The sequence below is a fragment of the Gasterosteus aculeatus genome, chromosome 14, assembly GCF_964276395.1.
Source record: "Gasterosteus aculeatus chromosome 14, fGasAcu3.hap1.1, whole genome shotgun sequence".
Classification (NCBI taxonomy): Eukaryota; Metazoa; Chordata; class Actinopteri; order Perciformes; family Gasterosteidae; genus Gasterosteus; species Gasterosteus aculeatus.
Genome location: NC_135702.1, coordinates 6,402,807 through 6,422,751, shown reverse-complemented (window position 1 = coordinate 6,422,751; position 19,945 = coordinate 6,402,807). Strand labels below are relative to the sequence as shown.

At 43.1% G+C, this 19,945-nt stretch overlaps 2 protein-coding genes across 2 annotated transcripts in view; one reads left to right on the top strand and one right to left on the bottom strand.

Annotated features, from left to right (window-relative positions):
- astn2 (astrotactin 2) overlaps positions 1-19,945 on the bottom strand; it is a 172,570-nt gene that overhangs the window by 26,902 nt on the left and 125,723 nt on the right. Inside the window, exons 14-17 of the mRNA XM_040197294.2 lie at positions 16,094-16,218; positions 15,174-15,278; positions 14,872-15,051; positions 4,970-5,292 (exon numbers count right to left, since the gene is read on the bottom strand). Of these exons, the coding sequence (XP_040053228.2) occupies positions 4,970-5,292; positions 14,872-15,051; positions 15,174-15,278; positions 16,094-16,218 (733 nt within the window). The remainder of the gene's footprint in view (positions 1-4,969; positions 5,293-14,871; positions 15,052-15,173; positions 15,279-16,093; positions 16,219-19,945) is intronic.
- trim32 (tripartite motif containing 32) lies at positions 8,832-14,275 on the top strand. The gene is made up of 2 exons (XM_040197295.2): positions 8,832-8,966; positions 9,647-14,275. The coding sequence occupies exon 2, from the start codon at positions 9,660-9,662 to the stop codon at positions 11,715-11,717; it is 2,058 nt and encodes a 685-aa protein (XP_040053229.2). The 5' UTR covers positions 8,832-8,966; positions 9,647-9,659; the 3' UTR covers positions 11,718-14,275.

Sequence of the window (19,945 nt, the reverse complement as noted above, 5' to 3'; positions counted from 1 at the left end):
TACACCCCCCCCCCCTCCCCTTTGCTTGAACCCGTGTGGCTAACTGCAGCCAGAAAACAACAGCAGCAGGGGTCTTGCCACCTCACGTCAATGGGAAGCAGGCCACAGACGAAGGCAAGAAGAAAAAGCCGCACTCAGGGTCCATGCACGCAGACAGACTAGACAAATATGAGAAATGAGAATATGACCTCTGCTGCTAGGGGCAAAACACAGAAAGACCACAGGACCGCCGTGCGTATACCACCACCGGATTCCTAGCAAAAATCCCATATGGGTCTGCGCAGTTGATTGCATGGCTGCACATGTGAAAAATAGACAAAGCGATTACTGCCGTGTTTATGTTTGAAGAGTAATGCAAGCCAGTCTCCACTGGGTAAACAGGGAATCTAATTGTGGTTTAGAGAACGGGGTGGGAGTTTGGGTGGGGGGGGGGGGGGGGGCAAAGGAGGTAAAGCAGAGATGAGGATTTAGAGAAAAGCAAGAAAAAAGGACTGCTGCTACACATAAAGTCATTATATGACAACTGTGTGACTGTAAGGACAGCCATTTTTATCTGGCTGGCATTAGAAAGGAAAAGCCACTGTTAAGATGAACAGACACATTGAAAGGTCAAAGAGAGAGTACTTCTGTGTTCAATGCAGAGATACTATAAAACTGGGAAAGGGAAGGTTATCCTACACTGTATTGATTAAGTATATTTCCTGTATTTCCAAGAAGATAAGATAGATCCATACACATTCTATGCTGGCCAGATAGTAATAAGCAGGTTTCTTGATGAAGATGCTCCTATCGGATTGTAACAATGTATGACAGCAGTGACTACAGATCTTCTTTCAGGGGGCCGGGAAACCCTTCCAGTGGTTACAATAACACACAGTTCTACCATTTCACAAATGGGCCACGATTCATCTCCATTGACATTATCGATACTGAACCAATTGAGCTGAAATGTAATCACCCCCTGCCAACGGAGGGCAGCGAGTGTACCGAGCGTCAGCAACAACTCCAGCCACAAATTCCGAGCCTTGACGTCATCTAAACCCAGCAGACTCACTGGCACCAAAATACTATTTGGACCCTTCACTTTCGTAGAAGCCTGTCATGACTTACAAGAAGGAAAGGAAGGCCACGGTGACCTCTTTAATGAATGACTCCGTTAGTCTAGTCCAAGCTGACCGTATCACTGTCCGTTTTCAGAGGCTAATACGTGAAAACACTGGCCAGCTGGCCCACAGTATTGATTTATAAGATGATCACCAGGGGTGGTAAAGAGTCTTAGTCAGCACACACAGGACACCATCATTGGCGACCTAAGTGTGTGTGTGTGTGTGTGTGTGTGTGTGTGTGTGTGTGTGTGTGTGTACTCGTGTGTGCGTGCGCACACGTGAATTCGTTTATGTAGCATTTCCAATCATTCAGGGCTAATGGTGTTAACAACATAACCAATGGGCTGCTTCAAGGAAGCTTATCAGAAATAGTAGTTCTAGGAAATTGGACACTGAGGGCGACTGGCAGGTTGGTTCACCGAGAGGTTGAGAGCGGGTTGCCATGTCACTGGCAGACCCTCAACCAGCAGGTACTGCCTCCAGGAATGCCAACTCTGTCTAGGGATGGTCGCAGCTACTCTGATCATTCCGGCAAAGAAACATGACTAGTTTGTTAGCACGTTAACCTGGCTACAAAATAACAATCTACGAGATGGGCAAAATGGAAACATTCACCTTCCTGTGATTGATAGAATATTATTAATGCTGCCTTCATTCATACGTGCCTTGTTCATCTAGCAACGAAGGATTTAGGGTCAGTGAATTCTCGAGTCTTAACCACTGCTGTATACAATTAATGCTTTACAGGCCAAATCTTGACTACATTGTAGACTCAGTTGCCTATATATTGGTTATGTGAACCTATTGCTTGAACTAATGCTGTATATTAGAAAAAACATGCAATTAATACTGCTTCTTAGGAACCCCCCCCACATACAAACACATTTATCTCAACAAGGGCGAAATAAAAATCACCTCTCTACATTGCCATACACAGCTGTCATATTAGTCCACAATTATTCCAGCTAGGTGTACTAAACTGGAAATTCAGTGCGTAGAGTTGATAAGAATCAGTAATTATTATCTGTTGGAGTGTGCGCTCTCCTTGGTACTGAAGGGTTGTTCTTGGAATCAAAACGTGCCATGTGTTGATTACGTAAGGAGACCTACAGGATCGCCCATTGAAAGCATACGCAACGCGTTCGCCTGCATAATGCTCCTTCTGCTTTTGGTACAAATCTGTTGTTGCTGTTTTACTTCGGCGCTCCCTCGTGCCCCCGCTGAGAATTTTCTAGTCATAACCCTCCGAGGAGGCTGCAGTAGTGCGTTACGGTGAGAGCATGACTGCGGCCACTCTGCAAGATATAAAACATTCTGACCCATTAGACTCACAACCAATTTGTTCAAAAGGTTTGCCATAATTCAGTCACAGCATCACAGGACATGGGACCACTGGCAAGCTCCCCTGGCGTTCGCTTATTTATTTATCCACTGAGGTATTTCTCTACGGCACTAAGGCAATGTCTGCCTGCGAGTGTGTATTTGCGCGCACACCCGTGGCCTGTCAGCAAGACCACCTTAGTCGTGTCCAAGCCAATTCCAAGACTGGTTCCAGTCAGATTCAAGTCAAGACCAGGTTTAAACCAAGTCAAGCCCAAGAAAAGAGCCACCTCTGAGGTTCAATCGAAGGTTCAAGCAGAAGGCCTTTTTATCTGAGGAGTTGACGGAACAAAAAAACAAGCATTATAAGCTTAAAACATCTGCTGAATTTACTGTGAAAGGTTCCTTGCCAGGGGATAATCCTCACTAGGCATTGTCCTTGGAAAATGTTGCAAATGTCATATTTTAGTAGTACCCTCTCTGTGGAGGCAGATATATCTGGGATTTATAATTTGGACAATTCAAAATAAAACTGGATAGAGTTTTGTTTTTTTGGGTAGTCCAATGTTCTAGGAAATACTTTCATCCAAAAATAGTAAAAAAAAATTACTATTCAAGTATTTTTGCCCATGCACATGCCAAATAAATGTAAAAATAAATTCATGTTTCTTCTAAGCTACAGTATAGCTGTGTTTTTCGATTCGTGGTCTTTCGGACGAAGCAAAATCCCCCCAGGCATTATAACGAGGAGATACATGTGAAAAGGACATGACGTGTCCTGTCAAACAGTCCGGGAGCGGCCACTGAAAGATGCAGGTAGCAGAGAACGGAGGGAGGAAGGGGGCCAAAGGAGAGTGACACGTCCGTGTAAACCCAGTATTTGGTTTATCATAAACAACAACTAAGGCCCTGGTTTGATGGATTCAGTGGGTTCAGGGTGAAAAACGAAAAATATATATTTGATAATAAAAAATAAAAAAATGCATGTCTCAGAAAGCTTTTTTAAGACTGTAGCTGTCTTTCCACATGTGCCCAGTCAAGTAGAAAGATAGTGTGCATGTGTGCGTGTCTGTGTGTGTGTAAGAGAGACAGATAGAGAGACAGAGATAGACAAACAGTAAGGCAGAATTAGTGTGTGTGTGTGTGTGTGTGTGTGTGTGTGTGTGGGGAGGGGAAGTTTTTTTTTTTTGTTGATTGTCTCTAATGCAATATAGGTATGTGCCTTTCAGACGACGAGCAGCAGTTGCCGCCAAGAGAAGAAAAGGAGAAGAGGAGCGGAGTGATGGTCTCCCCTCCCTCCCCAGAGGTCGATGACATCAATGCGAAGCTAATATACCTGCCTCGAGCTAGCTCACAAGGGCTCGCTTGAGTGATCCACTGCGGTCTACCACTTCTCCTCCTCCTCCTCCTCTTCCTCCTCATACATCTCAGTCCCTGTGTCCCCAGAAGACCACGTGTTGGGGTATCAGGAGCGAGGAGGATGGATAGCAAGACGTTTGGAAGAGAGGGAAAAGAGACATTTTTGCTCTTCCTCACGTTCAGCTATTGACGAGGCCCAGTAGGGATCGTCTGATATTGATTGTGCCTTCTTTTCTTTGGGGCTGTGGTGCTTGTCATTAGTGGCACGTAGAGGGGGCTTTGCTATGTGTATGTGTGTGTTGCCTCTGAATTTATATATATGTGTGTGTGTGTGTGTGTGTGTGTGTGTGTATATATATATATACACACAAAATGTCGGCACTTGTTCATGTCTAAAGGTAAGGTAATTAGATTCTTGATTGGGGGAGTATGATCCAGTTTGCTCCATGTGAAGTGTGGTGCGTGCGTTTTTTGTTTGCTGTGAGTCACCTCCAAATAGCTCAGCGTTTGCTTAAACACGCACACAGAGAAGGCATGAACCGGATGTCTTGTCAAGAGGATGCCCAACGAGAGCAAAATGAGGTAAATTAAATCTCAAGTGAAGCCGGGGCCCCTCCTAAATTACCATATGGAAAATACATCCGTTACGATTAACCTTTCATTGCTTTGCTATATATATATATATATATATATATATATAATGACTTCGCCACAAAAGGATAAAACCATGATGTAATCTTTTTATGCCCTCTGTATTCTAGTGGTCAAAGTTAACCAACTAATGCCACCTAGAGGCAACTTATTAGAACTGCCTCAATTGAATTGCTTAAGAGAACAATGGATGATGTACAACCACATCCCAACCGAGTAGGATTGGTGTAACAGTAAATCGACACACTTAATATCCATACATTGAATAATCCATAATAACAAAAAGCAAGATCCAGGCTTCAGTGACTGGATGTGGATGTTTTTATATATAAATATTTATTTTATTTTATTTTTTTCTCCAAATCCAGTAGGTATGTTGGCACTTCAGATGTTCTCCATTCTCTTTCTGGTTTTACGGTCCCTCTCCCAGCCTCTCCCTCCCCTTCTGCAAACACATCCTCATGCACATGCAAAATAGGCAAATACACACAGATGCACACAGTCTCCCCAAACCCCCCATGCTGATTTCTAACCTCTTTGGTGACGTTGTCTTGGACCAGGCTGTAGAGGGGCACCACGCGGCTGACTTCCAATAGCACAGGGACCGGGGAAGGCTGCTCACCATTCCTGCTGTTGCCAGTGCGGCCTCTTCCGGACACTCCTCCCGTCGTCGCCTGGTGGTGGCACAGGTGGCAGCCAGGTGGACAACTGCCCTTCTCCTCGCAGCGGATCTCCACGCCGTTCACCATGTCGTCGGACAACAGTTGGCTCCTCTGCAGGGCCGACAGGTAGCTGATGAAGGGAACCGACTTCAGTTCACGCCGCCCGCTTCCTCCGACCCCCTGGTCTGTTGCCTCTGGAGTGGTAGTCCGGAAAGGGAGGGAGGGCGATGGTATCATGTGGTGCAGATCAAATCAACAACAGTCATTTATTAGTGGTCATTTTGGGATAAAGTAAGAAAACATCTCCCCCACTTTTATTTGAATTATTTGAAAATGATGAAACCGAACCCCTCTTTACCAACTTTCTCACATCTGTAGCTCTATAAAAATGTTTTATGAATCTTCCCGTGTGGAAGCAAAGAAACAGTAAAACTCGCTAAGTTGCATAAAGGGTCCACATCTGTTTTTAGTTTTGCTTGCTGCCAAGGAAAAGAAGAAAAAACAACAACGACCAAGCCTTTACTGTCATCATCTTTCATAGACAAAGAATGAATGGGAGGGAAAGAGAGGAAGGGTGTCACTGACTTCTTCTCCCTGAGTGTCACACACCACTATTTGATGTTCTCACTAGTTGGGGGCGCGGGGGGTTCTTCCTCGACAATTTTTGCTTTTAGTGACACACCATGTGGAAAGAAGAGGCGACAACAGAGACTGTTTCATTTGGAGGCAACGTCAGGCGACGTGTTACAGTGGAGCCATGTAGTTTGTCACCTCTGCTGAGATGGCAGATGAGGATTTGTGTCTATTTGCTTCAAAATAATTTGAGTTTTCCAAAGTAGAAATTAGTGGCTTTTTATTTTGCGTTGAGACATGATTCATCAGTCAGCACATTGATGGAAAATGGATATTTGCAAATGGATTTTCCTAAACCAAGCCACTGAAAAATAGGGTGAAACCCCATGTTTAATAGTTAGATCTAGGTTTTGGACCAATTAGATTGAATATTTTAAATGACAGATTTTCACTTTTTACCATTTTGATGCCAGTGAAATAAAAAACTCCTAAAAAAACTATTGTCAGTGCATGACCCAAAATTCCTTTCTTTCAGAGACAGAAAAAAATCTGAATGTGTCTGCATTTTTAAATTGGAAAGTTCCAACTATTTGTTTCTCAGACACAAACAGATGCATGCTTGTAGCTCCAGGAAAAGAGGACAACTGGTGAAGACGTTCTTGAAGACAAATATTTGCAGGACAAAATCATTCAGTGTGTCAACTTGATTTTATATCTAAATCAAGTTAATAAAGTAGGAACAAACAATTTAATTGAAATATATCTGAAATTAGTCTTTTGATTTCAAACCAAGAAAGTAGGTCTTGATGTAACTCAAAGCTGCAAAACGTTTTGTTTTCTCCAAAAATGCAAAAGGTAAGAAGCAAAAATAATGTGATTACAGAAGAAGTACTACTTCAATAGGTCTGTTTTATGTTGTGTAGCTAAAACCTGAATAATAAAATGACATAATGTTAATAATTAGCTGCATAGAAAGTTAAATAATTTCCATGCTCTAGCAAATTAAAGCTTTGTCCTTTGTAATGGTTACATTAAAGACAAAGTCAAGCTGATTACTGAGCTATTTAAACAATAACTTGCTATTAAAAGTGCATAATAATGTCTACAAATGGAGCATTGGGACTCAAACCAAAAGAAATTGATGATTGCAGAGCTAATGGGCAGACTAAAACAACCAAGCTGTAGCAGCAAATCCCTGCCATAGAATAAATAATTGTCTGTAGATAATAGGGGGAGGGGTGTTACTGTGGTTATGAGTCCAGTGAAAGGTCTGGAAAGATGAACACAATTCCACGGACATGACCCCAAATGATCCTTAATTGTTGCTATATCCCTGGTGTGTGTACGTGTGCGAGAGAGAGAACTGATTGTGTACACACGTGTATTTATGTATGTCTTTGCTTACAACCTGTGTGTGAGTCTGACAGTCAAAAGGGTGGGTGATAACTGCATGTGCAACAGTATGTAAACAGGCTTTAACGAGTGGACCAAGAGCACCAATTACATGCACTTCTTGATGCAACACAGACATAGAAACGAGCTGTCGTCCCCCCAGCTCTCACATTACTTTAGATCAGGTTGGCTTTGGCTAGCCAGTCTTATTCGCTCTAACCCCCTTTAACTCAATACAGTTGAAAAATGCATTTGATGAAATATCTGTCACATGTCTTTTTACCCTGCTTGGCATAATTAGCATACATTAATAGTGTGGGGTATTTCTACCAGTGTAAATTAGTTTTTCGCCTAATACTGAGTCTTTTATTAGACTTTCCTGTAAGAATTTCCATCTGAAGTGTTTTGTTCATGTCAATGTCTATTTGTGTAATGTACAGTCTTACTGACATCCAACCAACGATGACACCCTTCACAAGGGTGAACTAAACAGGACGGCGTGTATTTCGGTGCAGTTAAGGGAGTGGCCCGTCATTCGACTAACACATTCTTTGCAGCGTGGAATGAATGTGATGCTGACTTGCCTGTCATCACACATAGTGAAGAGATAGATGTGTGAATTTTCTTGCCATTGATCCTGCACTGCCTTTGTTAATTAAAATGTCTTTGTAGACTGGTTGCAGTATAATTACTCATGAGGGACACATCCGTTCTGGCCAGGGTTATGTTGCCCAGGCAACAACAGCAAAGGTGTCACATGTCTTGCCAGGCAATTCAATACAGCTGTTGTTAGATTTGGTTACTGTTGTCATTATTGTTTTGCTTTATTAAAACCACAGCTTTTAACAGATACACCATCTCTTACTTCTTATTTATTTAAGGCCCTGCACAATTATTGGTGAAGCAAGTGACACATGCTTCTGCAATGCTGATCCCTTTGAGCTGTGTCTTGTCTTCAAAGGGCTATTGCAAATAAACATGGTTTTACAGCAGTTACTTGGCACGGGTCTATTAATACAATACATTCAATAAATGACAATCAAATGGTATTTTCAATTTGACCAACCAACAAAAAGCAGTTTCTCATATGGTGCTAATTCACACATCAACTCTACACCACTTTGTGGCAGCAGTTTTGAACAGACATCTTCTCGAAGACTTACTCTGACATCTAGTGGTCTCTAACTATAATTACTGAGTAAAAACCTGAATGGTCAAAGAATGACCTCCTAACATCTATTCCTAACCACTTTTCCTTGACTTTTGTGGAAAACGTCACGGGGTCAAGGAAAGATGGTTAGGAGAATTCATGAGGAGTTAGCAAAAGACTACATAGTTATGATGCAGCTGCGAAACCACAATTTCTCTGAAGATGGACTACAAAGAAGGACCTTTGAGATATGATTCGCCCAAAGTTAGGTTAAGTTAAGTAATCATATGAGTGTTTATTTTAAAGATGGCATGGTATGATAATAAGATATGTCTTCCTGCTGAACACGAAAATCGTTCCATCCAGTTGTATCATACTTCAAGACGTATTTTACAAATTTCCATCTTACAAGGAAAAGTATTATGACAAGGTATTTGGAATGAAACTTTGCCTTGCTCTCTTTTTATGTGAATATTTTACTGTTGAGAAAAAGGGAGAAAAAAAATAATATTCTCCTGATATTTGACGTTAAACTAGGACGGGCGTTGGGACCCTGGGGAGAGGTTTTGTAAACCCGCACAGTAGCCAATCAAAACGACACTCTCAGCGCCGTGCGTCTGACGTAGCAATGCGTACGTCACGTGGTCGACACTGCAGTTTGACACCAGCAGCAGCAGCCGCTGCAGCAGGACCACAGCACGCCCATGAAACATCTGAACTTCAAGACAGCTAACGTTAACGTGTGGAGAGCAGGTAACGTCCACAGGCCGAGGTGTAAAACAAGAGAGGCAGTAAAATGAACCGCGTGTTTTATTGTCAAGTGCACGTGCACCACAGTCATAACGTTGTCGCGTTGTTTCATAGCCTTCACGTTGGTTGCTTAGTCGAGGGGCCTGCCATTCACTTTTTTTTCTCCTTCTCAATTCGTCAATATAATTCGTCCGTAAATCTGAAATGCAAGGTCAACCCTGTTCGTATGCATCAAGAGATTACATTCGTGCCCTTGCACATGACCTAGTTACTGGTGGCGTGGACAGCTCGCGTGTCAATAACAAATGTCAACAAATGAACATTTTGTTCGGCTGCCATTGGTGCACCGAACGGCAGCGTTACTAACGTTCGTTGTCACTTAATGGTGTCCTTTTTTCACCCGTTCGGTGTTATTGATCACATGTTAAACAAAGAGCGACAGGCTTGACTTAAAAAAAAATACATATAAATAAATAATAATAAAACAGCTGATCTGCTGTGCTACTTCCAGCTGGACATAAAATGACTGTTGCTTGCATAAAGGGGTATGATTCATCAAAAATATAACAGAACACATTATTATTTCTCTTGTTTTCTTTTTAAAGTCTTTGTAAAATATCACACAGAACGCTGAAATATTACAAAAACTCCTCTTTTTTTTTTTTTGTTTGTTCCAACTCCAGGAAGAGGACCATAATGGAGGCAGCATATTCCCCGCTGGACCCAGATCTAATGAGGGAGGTCCTTGAATGCCCCATATGCCTCGAGACCTACAACCAGGATCAAATGAGGCCCAAGCTCCTGCAGTGCGGTCACACAGTGTGCCGGCAGTGTCTGGAAAAGTTGTTGGCCAGTACTATAAATGGTGTGCGCTGCCCCTTCTGCAGCAAGGTGTCCCGCATGAGCAGCATCTCCCAACTGGCCGACAACCTCACTGTGCTCAAGATACTGGATTGCACCACGTCCTGCAGTGCCGCCGCCGCCGCCCTGATGTGCAAGTCCTGCTGCAGCCGCCTGCCGCGACAGTACTGTCGCGACTGTGCCACGGTCCTGTGTGAGCTTTGCAAAGGCGAGGGCCACCTGCACCTGGGCCACTCAGTCCAGCCGATCCGGAAGGCGGCTGAACAGCGCCGCAAAGAACTGGGTGGCAGGCTGGCTTCTCTGCGCGACGTCATGGGCGAAATTCAGAAGAAAAAGGCCGCTGTTGAAAACCTCTCAAAGACCTTGAGAATCAAGTACCAGGCGGTGCAGCAGGACTACGCGTCGGCCGAGCATCGTCTCCAAGAGGAGCTCGGCAGGTCCCGAGGGGCGTTCAAAGCGTCCATGGCCGAAGTGGAAAAGCTGAACGGGCAGGTGCTGGAGGAGCAGACGTATCTCCTCAACATTGCAGAGGTCAAAGTCGTGTCACGTTGCGATTATCTGACGATGCTGGTGAGGCAGAGCGACATCGCGCTGCTCAAGGACGATGACGAAGGCAGCGATAACGAAGAGCTGGATCTGAGGGGTGGCTTGCCCACCATGTTTCAGCTACAGGAGCCGGGTCTCGTCCGAACGAAGCACTTGAAACCAATAGAAGTCGGCCAAGTGACCACGAATACTTATACTGTCAACACAGAGGATGAGGAGACTGGGTTGGAGATCGCGCTTGAGGGCGATGTAGAGGGTTTAGCCGGGGCCACGGCGCTTCATAGTGGTGGAAGGGGGGCTCCATTGGATCTTTACCAAGACATTAGCATGTTTGCAGCGGGAGTGGAGGCGGCCTGTGGCTCACCAGGCAGCTTCAAGTCAAAGTCCCTGGATGCAGGCGGGGGATCACCTGGAGGAGCTGGGCCAGGTGCCGGGCCTCCAGCCTGCCAGTTCGTAAAGAAGATGGGCACCAAGGGATCGCTCCCTGGCATGTTCAATTTACCAGTGGGCGTCTGTGTGACGCAGCATGGCGAGGTCCTGGTGGCCGACCGCGGCAACCACCGCATCCAGATCTTTAACCGCAAAGGCTTCCAGCGTGAAATCCGCCGCAATGCGAGCAGCATCGACAACTTTGTCCTGAGCTTCCTTGGGGCGGATCTGCCTAACCTCATCCCCTTATCCATTGCCGTCACTCCTCAAGGTCTGATCGGGGTCACCGACAACTTCGATAACTCCGTCAAAGTCTACACCATGGACGGACAGTGCGTGGCTTGCCATAAAAACCAGCTCATTAAACCCTGGGGCATTGCTGCCATGCCGTCGGGGCAGTTCGTGGTGTCCGACGTGGAAGGCGGCAAGCTGTGGTGTCTGACAGTGGACCGCAGTGTGGGCGTGCTCAGCTACAACCGGCTGTGCTCCGCCGTGAGGCCAAAGTTTGTGACGTGCGACGCGTCCGGAACAGTCTATTTCACCCAGGGCCTGGCCCTGAACTTTGAGAAGCGCCACAACGAGCCCCACCTGGAAGGCGGCTTCTCCATCGGCTCGGTCGACACGGATGGCAGGCTGGGCAGGCAGCTCAGCCATTTCTTTTCGGAGAAAGAGGACTTCCGCTGCATCACCGGCATGTGTGTTGATCTCAATGGGGATCTGCTGGTAACGGACAGTGGCAGGAAAGAAATCCTCCAGTTTCCCAAAGAGGGTGGGTTCAAAATCCTCATCCAGGAAGGACTGATGTGCCCAGTAGGAGTGGCCACCACCCAGAAAGGACAGCTGCTAGTGCTGGATTGTTGGGACCATTGTGTCAAAGTCTACACATACATTCATAGGAGGCATTCCTCCACTTCCTAGAGGAACTACCCAGTCTATCTGCACAGGCATGACCGGTTTAGTTGGTGTGTGTGTTGGTTTGAAAGGGTAGATGTCACTTTAGTTTGGGTGTAGCGCAAACGTCTTACTTTCACTGAGTTGTGAAATTAATATTTGAGGCAGTTTGTTTTATTTTAAAACCTGCTGGACTTTTAATTTGGGAGCTCAAAGTAAAAATATGCTCGTTAAGCTGCTTCCTGCTTAATTATTTGATTGAATCACAACACTGAGACCTTGCAACATCTTTTACATAAAAAAAATACTGGCACAAGACAAATTAACATAAAGAAGAAGCAAGAAAGAATTTCAAATCGTAAAGATGAGTTTCCTTCCTCTGGTATGTTGCTCTATCTGCTATTCACTGATTTGGCTCTGCTGTGCAAAAGAAATGAATGAGGAAGAGGAGAATTTACACATAATTCATACCTGCAAACTTGTTGCTTTTTGGCAAAATTCGCCGCTTTGCAACAGAAGTCATCCACGTGAATCGGGTAGATCCAAAGAATTGAAAATGAATGAAATGAATCGTGCCAAGCGGCAGCTTCCATTACATTACCTTTATGCTTCCCACTCTCCATTGTCTTTTTCACAATGAGTTTGCAGGTATGGTGTTTACATATGAAACAAAGCATACCAAGGCTTTCGGCCTGTGACGCACTTTATTATTGACACAGCACTGTTTGCTAGAGCTTTAATTAAGAGCACAGGCTAACATTGATGTGGCTGAATGCACCTTTACGGTTAACTGTGTAGTTAACCAAGGGGAAAAGAGTAACCAATTATCAGCATTCAATGAATTACATTCAGGGACATTTTAGTTACCTCCAGGATAAAGGGTTGACCAATAAAATAGACCTTGGAGGAGAGCTGGGTGATACACTGCAGAGGAGATCTGTAATTCTGTAAATTGCTGTGAGTCCAAGCCTTTAGGAGATGATGGACTCGGAATTGGGGTTGCTGTTGTTTTTTGTTTTTTTTGTCTCAACACCGAGCAGAATGTGAGCTTAGAGGACATTTTCAAAGCAAATATTACTGAAATCTATTCGTTTATATTCCTTAATTCAACCTTTTTCTGAGGACTTCCCATCCACAGCCTCACGAGGAGTCGGGTGGATGTAAGCATCTGCAAGGCAACGTTATCGTCCTCTTTGGCTCCTCACTCTTCTTCTGCTCACTATATCTCCTTCTGCAGGCCTTTCATTTTATATTTTGCTCATAAACAAGTTCTTCCTACTTTTTGGACAGAGCTGTGTCCATAATGATGAGAGAAACAATGGTTCCTTGTTACTTTTATAACGATAGAAGGGGCTCACAATTTTAAAATAGTTAATAATGGTTATCAAAAAGTTATTTTGAAGCCCTATGGGATTACCTTGAGCTACTCCAGACAATCATGTATAAACGAATACTGCCAGTATAGCTGACACTAAATAGTGCAATTAAATAGATTTATATATATATGCATGCATTTGATTCATCATTTTTTATCAGATGACCCGTTAGATGGTGATGATTTCACTAAATGGCTAAAATAACTAGAAAGACACCTTTTAATGCACTTTGTGGCCTAAATATTGGGACACTAGTTAATCACTTAAACTCGCCTATATTTGTGACGTATTCCATGGCCATAAAGTTGTGAATAGTAAATATGCCTCCCTTACTTTACCAGTCACATACTTTCAGTTTCAGCCTTAAAAATAGATGGTTTCCCACAGCCGACCTTAGTTCTATTAAACAGTGAGAATCAAACTGTATTGTAAACAATAAGTGTTTTAAATATTTCCAAAAAGTATCAGGTGAAGTCTTGTCATTTGTTTTATTGTTAGGCAATGTTATATCTCAATGCTAAACTATTAGATTGTCATTCCAGACTAGCTGCATGTCAACCTGGCAATAGAATTTTTATTTCAAAGCTTCCACTTTTTACTGTCACTACAAGTAGTTCTCACTAGAGAATATTCAACATTCAACTGAGAGAAATAATAGAATTATAGAAGAATTAAGTGTCCTTGTATCTGTGGGCAAAACATCACTGTGTCACATAATCTCTTTATGTCAATGAAGAGAAGTTATTTGATTTCATTGTGATTACATTTTCATTTCTATCATCGGCTTGTAATACCACATTATGTTCGTGAACCAAACTGTTCAGGGTGTTTTGCCCTTTGGAGGCTTTGAATTGTACAACGTGTTGAACACACTACAGACATCTTTGTGTAGTCAAGTACATGTTTGTATTTACCCCAGTGCAATAAACATTTACAAAAACACCAAAAGATAGCTAGATTTTTTTTTTCATATTCTAAGATTTGTGTTTTCATCCCGCAAACATCTGTACTCATTTAATTCAGTGTGACGGTAATAAAAGAACCTTCCGTCACCATCATTTTAACTTTTATTTTTAATTTAAAAATGCACTATGTTGTCTTATCTGTCTTGTTGTCCACTGTCTTACTGTTTGATGTTATGCACCAACCGCCAAGTCAAATTCCTTGTATGTCTTGACATATTTGGGTAATAAATGTTCCTGATTTAAACATGTTGATTCATAATTTAACAAAGGCTTTTGAAAACCCACAGAGTCGTTTTCAAAAGTTGAATTTGCAGATCCTTTGGTTCAGTAAAAGTTCATAAAGTTAAATACTTGAAAAAGTATTAGAAGTAAAAGGCCCTAACTACCGAAAATATAAGCATTCTCACTGGGGTGGTGCCTCTTTGGGTGGTTTTTTGAAGAACATTTATGCATCATGATGTAAGAATTGTAGTTTGCTATGATCTAATTTTAACTGCTTTATCTACAGTTGAATAGTCTTACAAAAATAATGTGTGCAGATTAATCAAAGTAAAAAAGAGCTAAATATATATATACATATTTAGACAGGAAATATGAAAATAAAATAAAAACCCAGGTGTTCATTTACACTGCTTTTGGATCTGGAACAAACAGGATTAAAAAAAAACCATTTGAATTGAACAATGATGATTTTAGGATATTAAGTCATACTGTTGTTTAATTCAATGAATGCAGCTCCACACGTCTCTAAACATGACCCAGGTTAATCTACGGTCAGAGGGCAGAAGTATACCCCCCCCCACGTTTGGCCTGGCGTCTCGTCTTTCTGGACACACTCACCTTTCTGGTACTGCAGCCAGAGCTGCTGCTGGGCCTTCTTGCTCGGGAAGTAAATGCTGCAGCTGAGCTCGGATCCGTACAGGGCCTCGGATACGTAGTGGCTGCCATATTGCTGGAGAAAAGCCAGCAGCTCCTCTCGTGTGCTCTCAGCTGAGAGCGTCTTCAACACCTTGGAAAAGCCTGTCAGATCAGGACGCGAATGTGCGATTATAACATGAAAACCGATGCATCAGGGGCAGATAGACACACAAACAGAAAACATATGCAGGAAATATATCAAATATAACATGAGAAAGGCTAACCTGTAGATAAGGTGATGGAGCTGAGCTTGACTCTGTACAGATTACTGCGCACTCTCCACTGTTGAACCATAGGATAGCCCACTGCCTCGCTGAATTGGGCTTCGCCTGAGAAAGGGAGAGACAATTCATTGATACAATTTAAGACCGGGGAGAAGTAAGACCGACAAGTACTACAACAATTTGAAACTAATTACCAAACTTAAGATTTTTGAAAAAGCAGGCTGAAAATCAAATTAAATGAACTCACAAATGCCATTCGAACCATTTATTGCGTATCGATTGTTTTCCCTTTCATTGCCTTAACAGCATTTATTTTCCCAGACCATATCCCAGCTGCTCCCAGATCAATGGCAGATGTATAGTGCAGCTTGAACTCCAATTGCTTTTTGCTGACATTAGAAGTGGGCGCATTCTTGCCTTCCTCTGCAATGCAATTATCAAACTTTCACACCCGTTTAGAACTAAAAGCCACAAAAGTGAAGCGCGAGGGAGAAAATAAAATAAACTGCTTATGGGAACCTTGATCCTGTGCCTCTGGAAAACGTTTTATACCTGAGACATAAATTGCAGAGTGCAAAAAAAAAGAAAAAAGCATGTGTGTGTGAGTCCAATTCTGGTGAAAGCAGAACCAAAGTAATAATCTCAGGGGTCGATGCGGATCAAATGCCAATTTAGCTAATGGAGGGATTAGGGAGCAGAGGTGGAGATGCGGTGAGTGACTCCTACGAAATGGGATGGAACCGTCAAAGAAAGGATACGAGGATGAAATGGGATGTTAAGTGTTGGTTTGGGTCCAGCGTGCGTGTGCACAAGTGGGCAAGACTTTCCAAGGTCAAACCGCAGCCAAAGAAGAATAAAAAGTTCATATCTTGTATTCTGAATCTCACAAAAATGACCCACATGTCTTTTTTCACTCTCACCTGTGAGCAGGGCCAGGTTGGGCAGTGGCTCGGACAGCACCCCGCGGCATTGTTCCTCTACTGGTAAGGGGATGACCATCAGACCGTCGGCCAGTTGGGGAAAGTCCTTGATGAAGTTGTTGTCCCTGGGAATCGCAGGTGTAACAAAGTGTAAAAGGTTCAATTCCTCAAACCACATTAAAGACGTAACTATTTGGTATTAACCAGGTTATCGTGTTTGATTGTTTGTGTCAACCTCAACATGGACTCAGAGATGAATGAGGTGTGCGCGCGTGCGTGTGTGTATGACGCTGTGTGTGGGTGTAACAGTTGCGTCCCCGAGTTTGAGGGAAAAATGAAAATCTGCAGGCAAAGATAACACCGACGCCCCGGGAACCTCTTGCGTCCTCTCTGCGGGAGGCGGTGAGAACAAGAAAGAAGGGTAATATAAAAGGAAGCGAGAGGGTTGACGAAGGCCCCCGCAAATACACGAACACGGAATTGATACGTTTTGACGTTATTCTTCATGCTTTTAACGTGTTTTCCAGCCTTTTCGTTCCCTTCTCTATCTTTTGCGTCTTCGAAGCACAAAGTGTTACAAATGCAAGGGTTGATTCAAGGGCGCAGGAGGAGAGAGGAAGAGGAGGGAGGTGCTGTAAAAAAGATTACTGGGGGGGCTCATGCTCGCACAACAAATATCGATTGGTAAATTAAATCCGCCGTCTTCACGCCGAGGATCAGAGAACCCTTTTGGAGGCGCGTTGACCAAGATGATGTGTGGCGTTATGGATTTTCAATCCCAGACGTGGACTGTCCTTGACACTCCAAAAAAGAGCTCATTCCCTTCTTCTTTCCATTCATATATAAGAGTGTGATGTAGCTTATGGTTCGATATTATTGCTCAAAAACAAAAACGTTCCGAGGACAAAAAAAAAGCGTGTTAAGACCAGTGTCGCATTGGAGTGCCTGATCACACATAAAATCGTTAAATGTCCTTCACCTTCTTCTTCTTCTTTCACCTTTGAGGAAAAGCAGCTACGACCAGCATAGATTGCTGTGGCATCTTTCCATTTCTGCACCGGTTAAGTGGTGAGACCGCAAATTCAGAGGGGTCAAGATGTAAATCCTGAAGATTTGTGTTCATGAGGTTCCTCCGAAACCAAAGTTCTTTGTGTGTGTGTGTGTGTGTGTGTGTATGTGTATGTGTGTATGTGTGTATGTGTAAATGTCTACCGCTGACAGCGGATTAGAAAATGAGACATTATCCATATCAATGTGACCCAAACATGTCAATGGCGTTTAAGAGCCAGGGTCTTTCAAGGAAGATCATCTTAATCTTATACAATTCCTAAACTAAAATTCAGTACAGTGGCCACTGGCCACTGTTAATTTGTATCACCCCGCAGCCTCAAATTAAAATTAGTTTAAATGATATGATTCACTTGTCATGATTAGTTCCGGCTTTGCAAGCAGCGAATCTGACATAGAACTTCTTCAAGGCAAGCTACTAGAGAACAGAGACCGGCCATCAGGATGAATTTGCCGTGCGTGGATCCAGAGGGGAGAAAGGGTTTTGCCATAGTTTGTTGTGTGTTTGTGACATTGTTAGCTTAAGTGCACTACCAATGGTCTCAATAGGACTAAAAGCATTTCTGTTTTCTCTAATGGCGGACTAGCGCAGATTGAAATAGATTTTCAGTCAAAAGAAATACACAATAGTCACTTTGTACAAACATTGTTTTCACCTGTTTTCAGAGATGCAAAAAGGTCGTATCGTAAAGCTCACTTTCACCTGATAAACTATTTTTTGAAAATGGATTACCTAATTGTTTTCTTACTTTTTAGTAACTTGCACAATTAGTGGACATTAACACAGAAATGCATGATGGCTAAACAGCAATGAGTTGGTATTGTGCAGAGAATAACAGTAAAGAAAAAGAAAGTGGAGATAGACGGTGATTTGCTTTCTGAGTCCTTTGGGGGAGAGGTTTTATTGCTTTGCATGCATGCAGAACGTATGTTTATACTGTATGTAAAAATAACACATGTGCACACATAGATGACTGACAGATTGATTTATACCTTTTGCAGTCACCTTTAACATACCGTATGCATATTCAGGCTTATTATCATTGTGCATTTAACTCCTTTGCCATCTGTTCAGGGTCCCAAAGCAGCTCCGGGCAGAGAAGTGTGTCATACTCGCACTAATGAGGATTCATTTAGGTGGCTGGAATTCATAGAAGGCAATTTATCCAGGATTTCATTTGGACAACTTAAGAAATGAAAGAATACATGTTTCAGACAGGATTAGCTATTCTATATTAATCCATGCGCTTTCAAGGTGGTGTAGCCAGCGCGTTGCGTGACGCACATGTGCAGCTTTGCCACACTTCACAACGTTCTGTGCACCAGCCCACCGGTGAGCAAAGACTTAGCTGTTAGCTGTTTACTCATGTTTCATTCAATACCCTTCTGTGCTTATTACGGGTATTGGACACTGGTTTTCCCTCCTGGCCAAACAGGAATCTAATCCTACCTGAGTGGATAACTCTTCCTGTTTGAATAAGAATCTCCAAAGCACACAATTTACAAGTTGTATCGAGAAAGAAAACATTCACACATATGTATTTAAGCTAAAAAAAATTGTTTTCCTGCTGTCTCTTCCCTTCCCTGTGTGCACACTATTTAGATACACCAGGTAAAGCGAACAGTGGCGCATGCCTCACACGGAACCAGTCATTTTTATTCTACATGTGTGCCGTGTCAGTATTGCTCCCCCTGTAGACTGTTACAACTGCTGTGTGTTTGTTGAGCCTCGCCCTCGGCACTAACACTTTCGCATTTGTCCTCAGCATCCTTTCTTCCTGCTGTCTCTCAGTCACTCTTTCAGCTGCACCTGCTCCGTCCTCGCATATCACAGGCCTTCTGTTGAAAGGCTCACACCGTGAGCCGTCTAGAAAGAAAACATTTCTCCCGTCTCTGCGTGTGTTTCAGCTTGTGTCTGTCCGTCAGAGTTTATATTGGCCAATAGGGGCCATCAACAGGACACCTAGTTTCAGTTTCTGTATGTGTGTGTGTCTGTATGAGTTAGAACGTGTGCTCACGCGTGGCTTGAGTGACTGCATCTATTTGAGTTTGTGACCGACATTCGGCGGTGCTTATCTGAACATTGTCAGGGGTAATTGTCTGTTTTTTGTTCTATTATCTCACAACCTCAAAACTAAACTAGTGCTCTGCCATTTTTGCTTTTATTGGAAAATCGCATTCCGCCACTGAGCCCCTTCATCCAGTCAAATGTTGTTCAGCGACCGAGACTGAGGACGTTAACCAAACATAGCATCGACTAAATGGCAGTACTGTATCCAAAGATGAGATGGCCGCAACGGCAAATGTAAAATTTTCCTCACTTCCTTCCTCCTCACTTTAGGTGCCCTTGCTCTGACCTCCCGGCCCCCCACCCCCAACTTTCCAAAAGGCCTTCATGAGCAACCCCTAAAACTGTCTCTGCTAGCTGTAAGCAGTGCAGTATGTCTTTTTTCCACCAACTAATTTAGAGGCTGCCTTCGTGGATTAATGCATGCACTAACAAAGAGTCTCTAATTCCCAGAGGATAGAAGTATTGAATGCACATACAAATCCTTGGTGCCAAGCTTACAAAGGCTATAGCGTGATTACTCAGCTGCTAATTGAACGTTTGTAACCTTCTTAGGTCAAGGCTGAATAGGAAAGTAGCTCTTCAGAAAGTGAAAGACATAAACAGAAGGCAGTTTGGATGGTAATTTCAAAGTTTATGTGTTCTTCACTTTCAAATGAACACTTTATAGCAGATAACTGCATTAAACTGGATTTGTGATTAACGCTTCATTTAAA

Bases quoted from the DNA above. Each gene is read 5' to 3' on its own strand.
- trim32 (XM_040197295.2), top strand. From the start codon at position 9,660: ATGGAGGCAGCATATTCCCCGCTGGACCCAGATCTAATGAGGGAGGTC.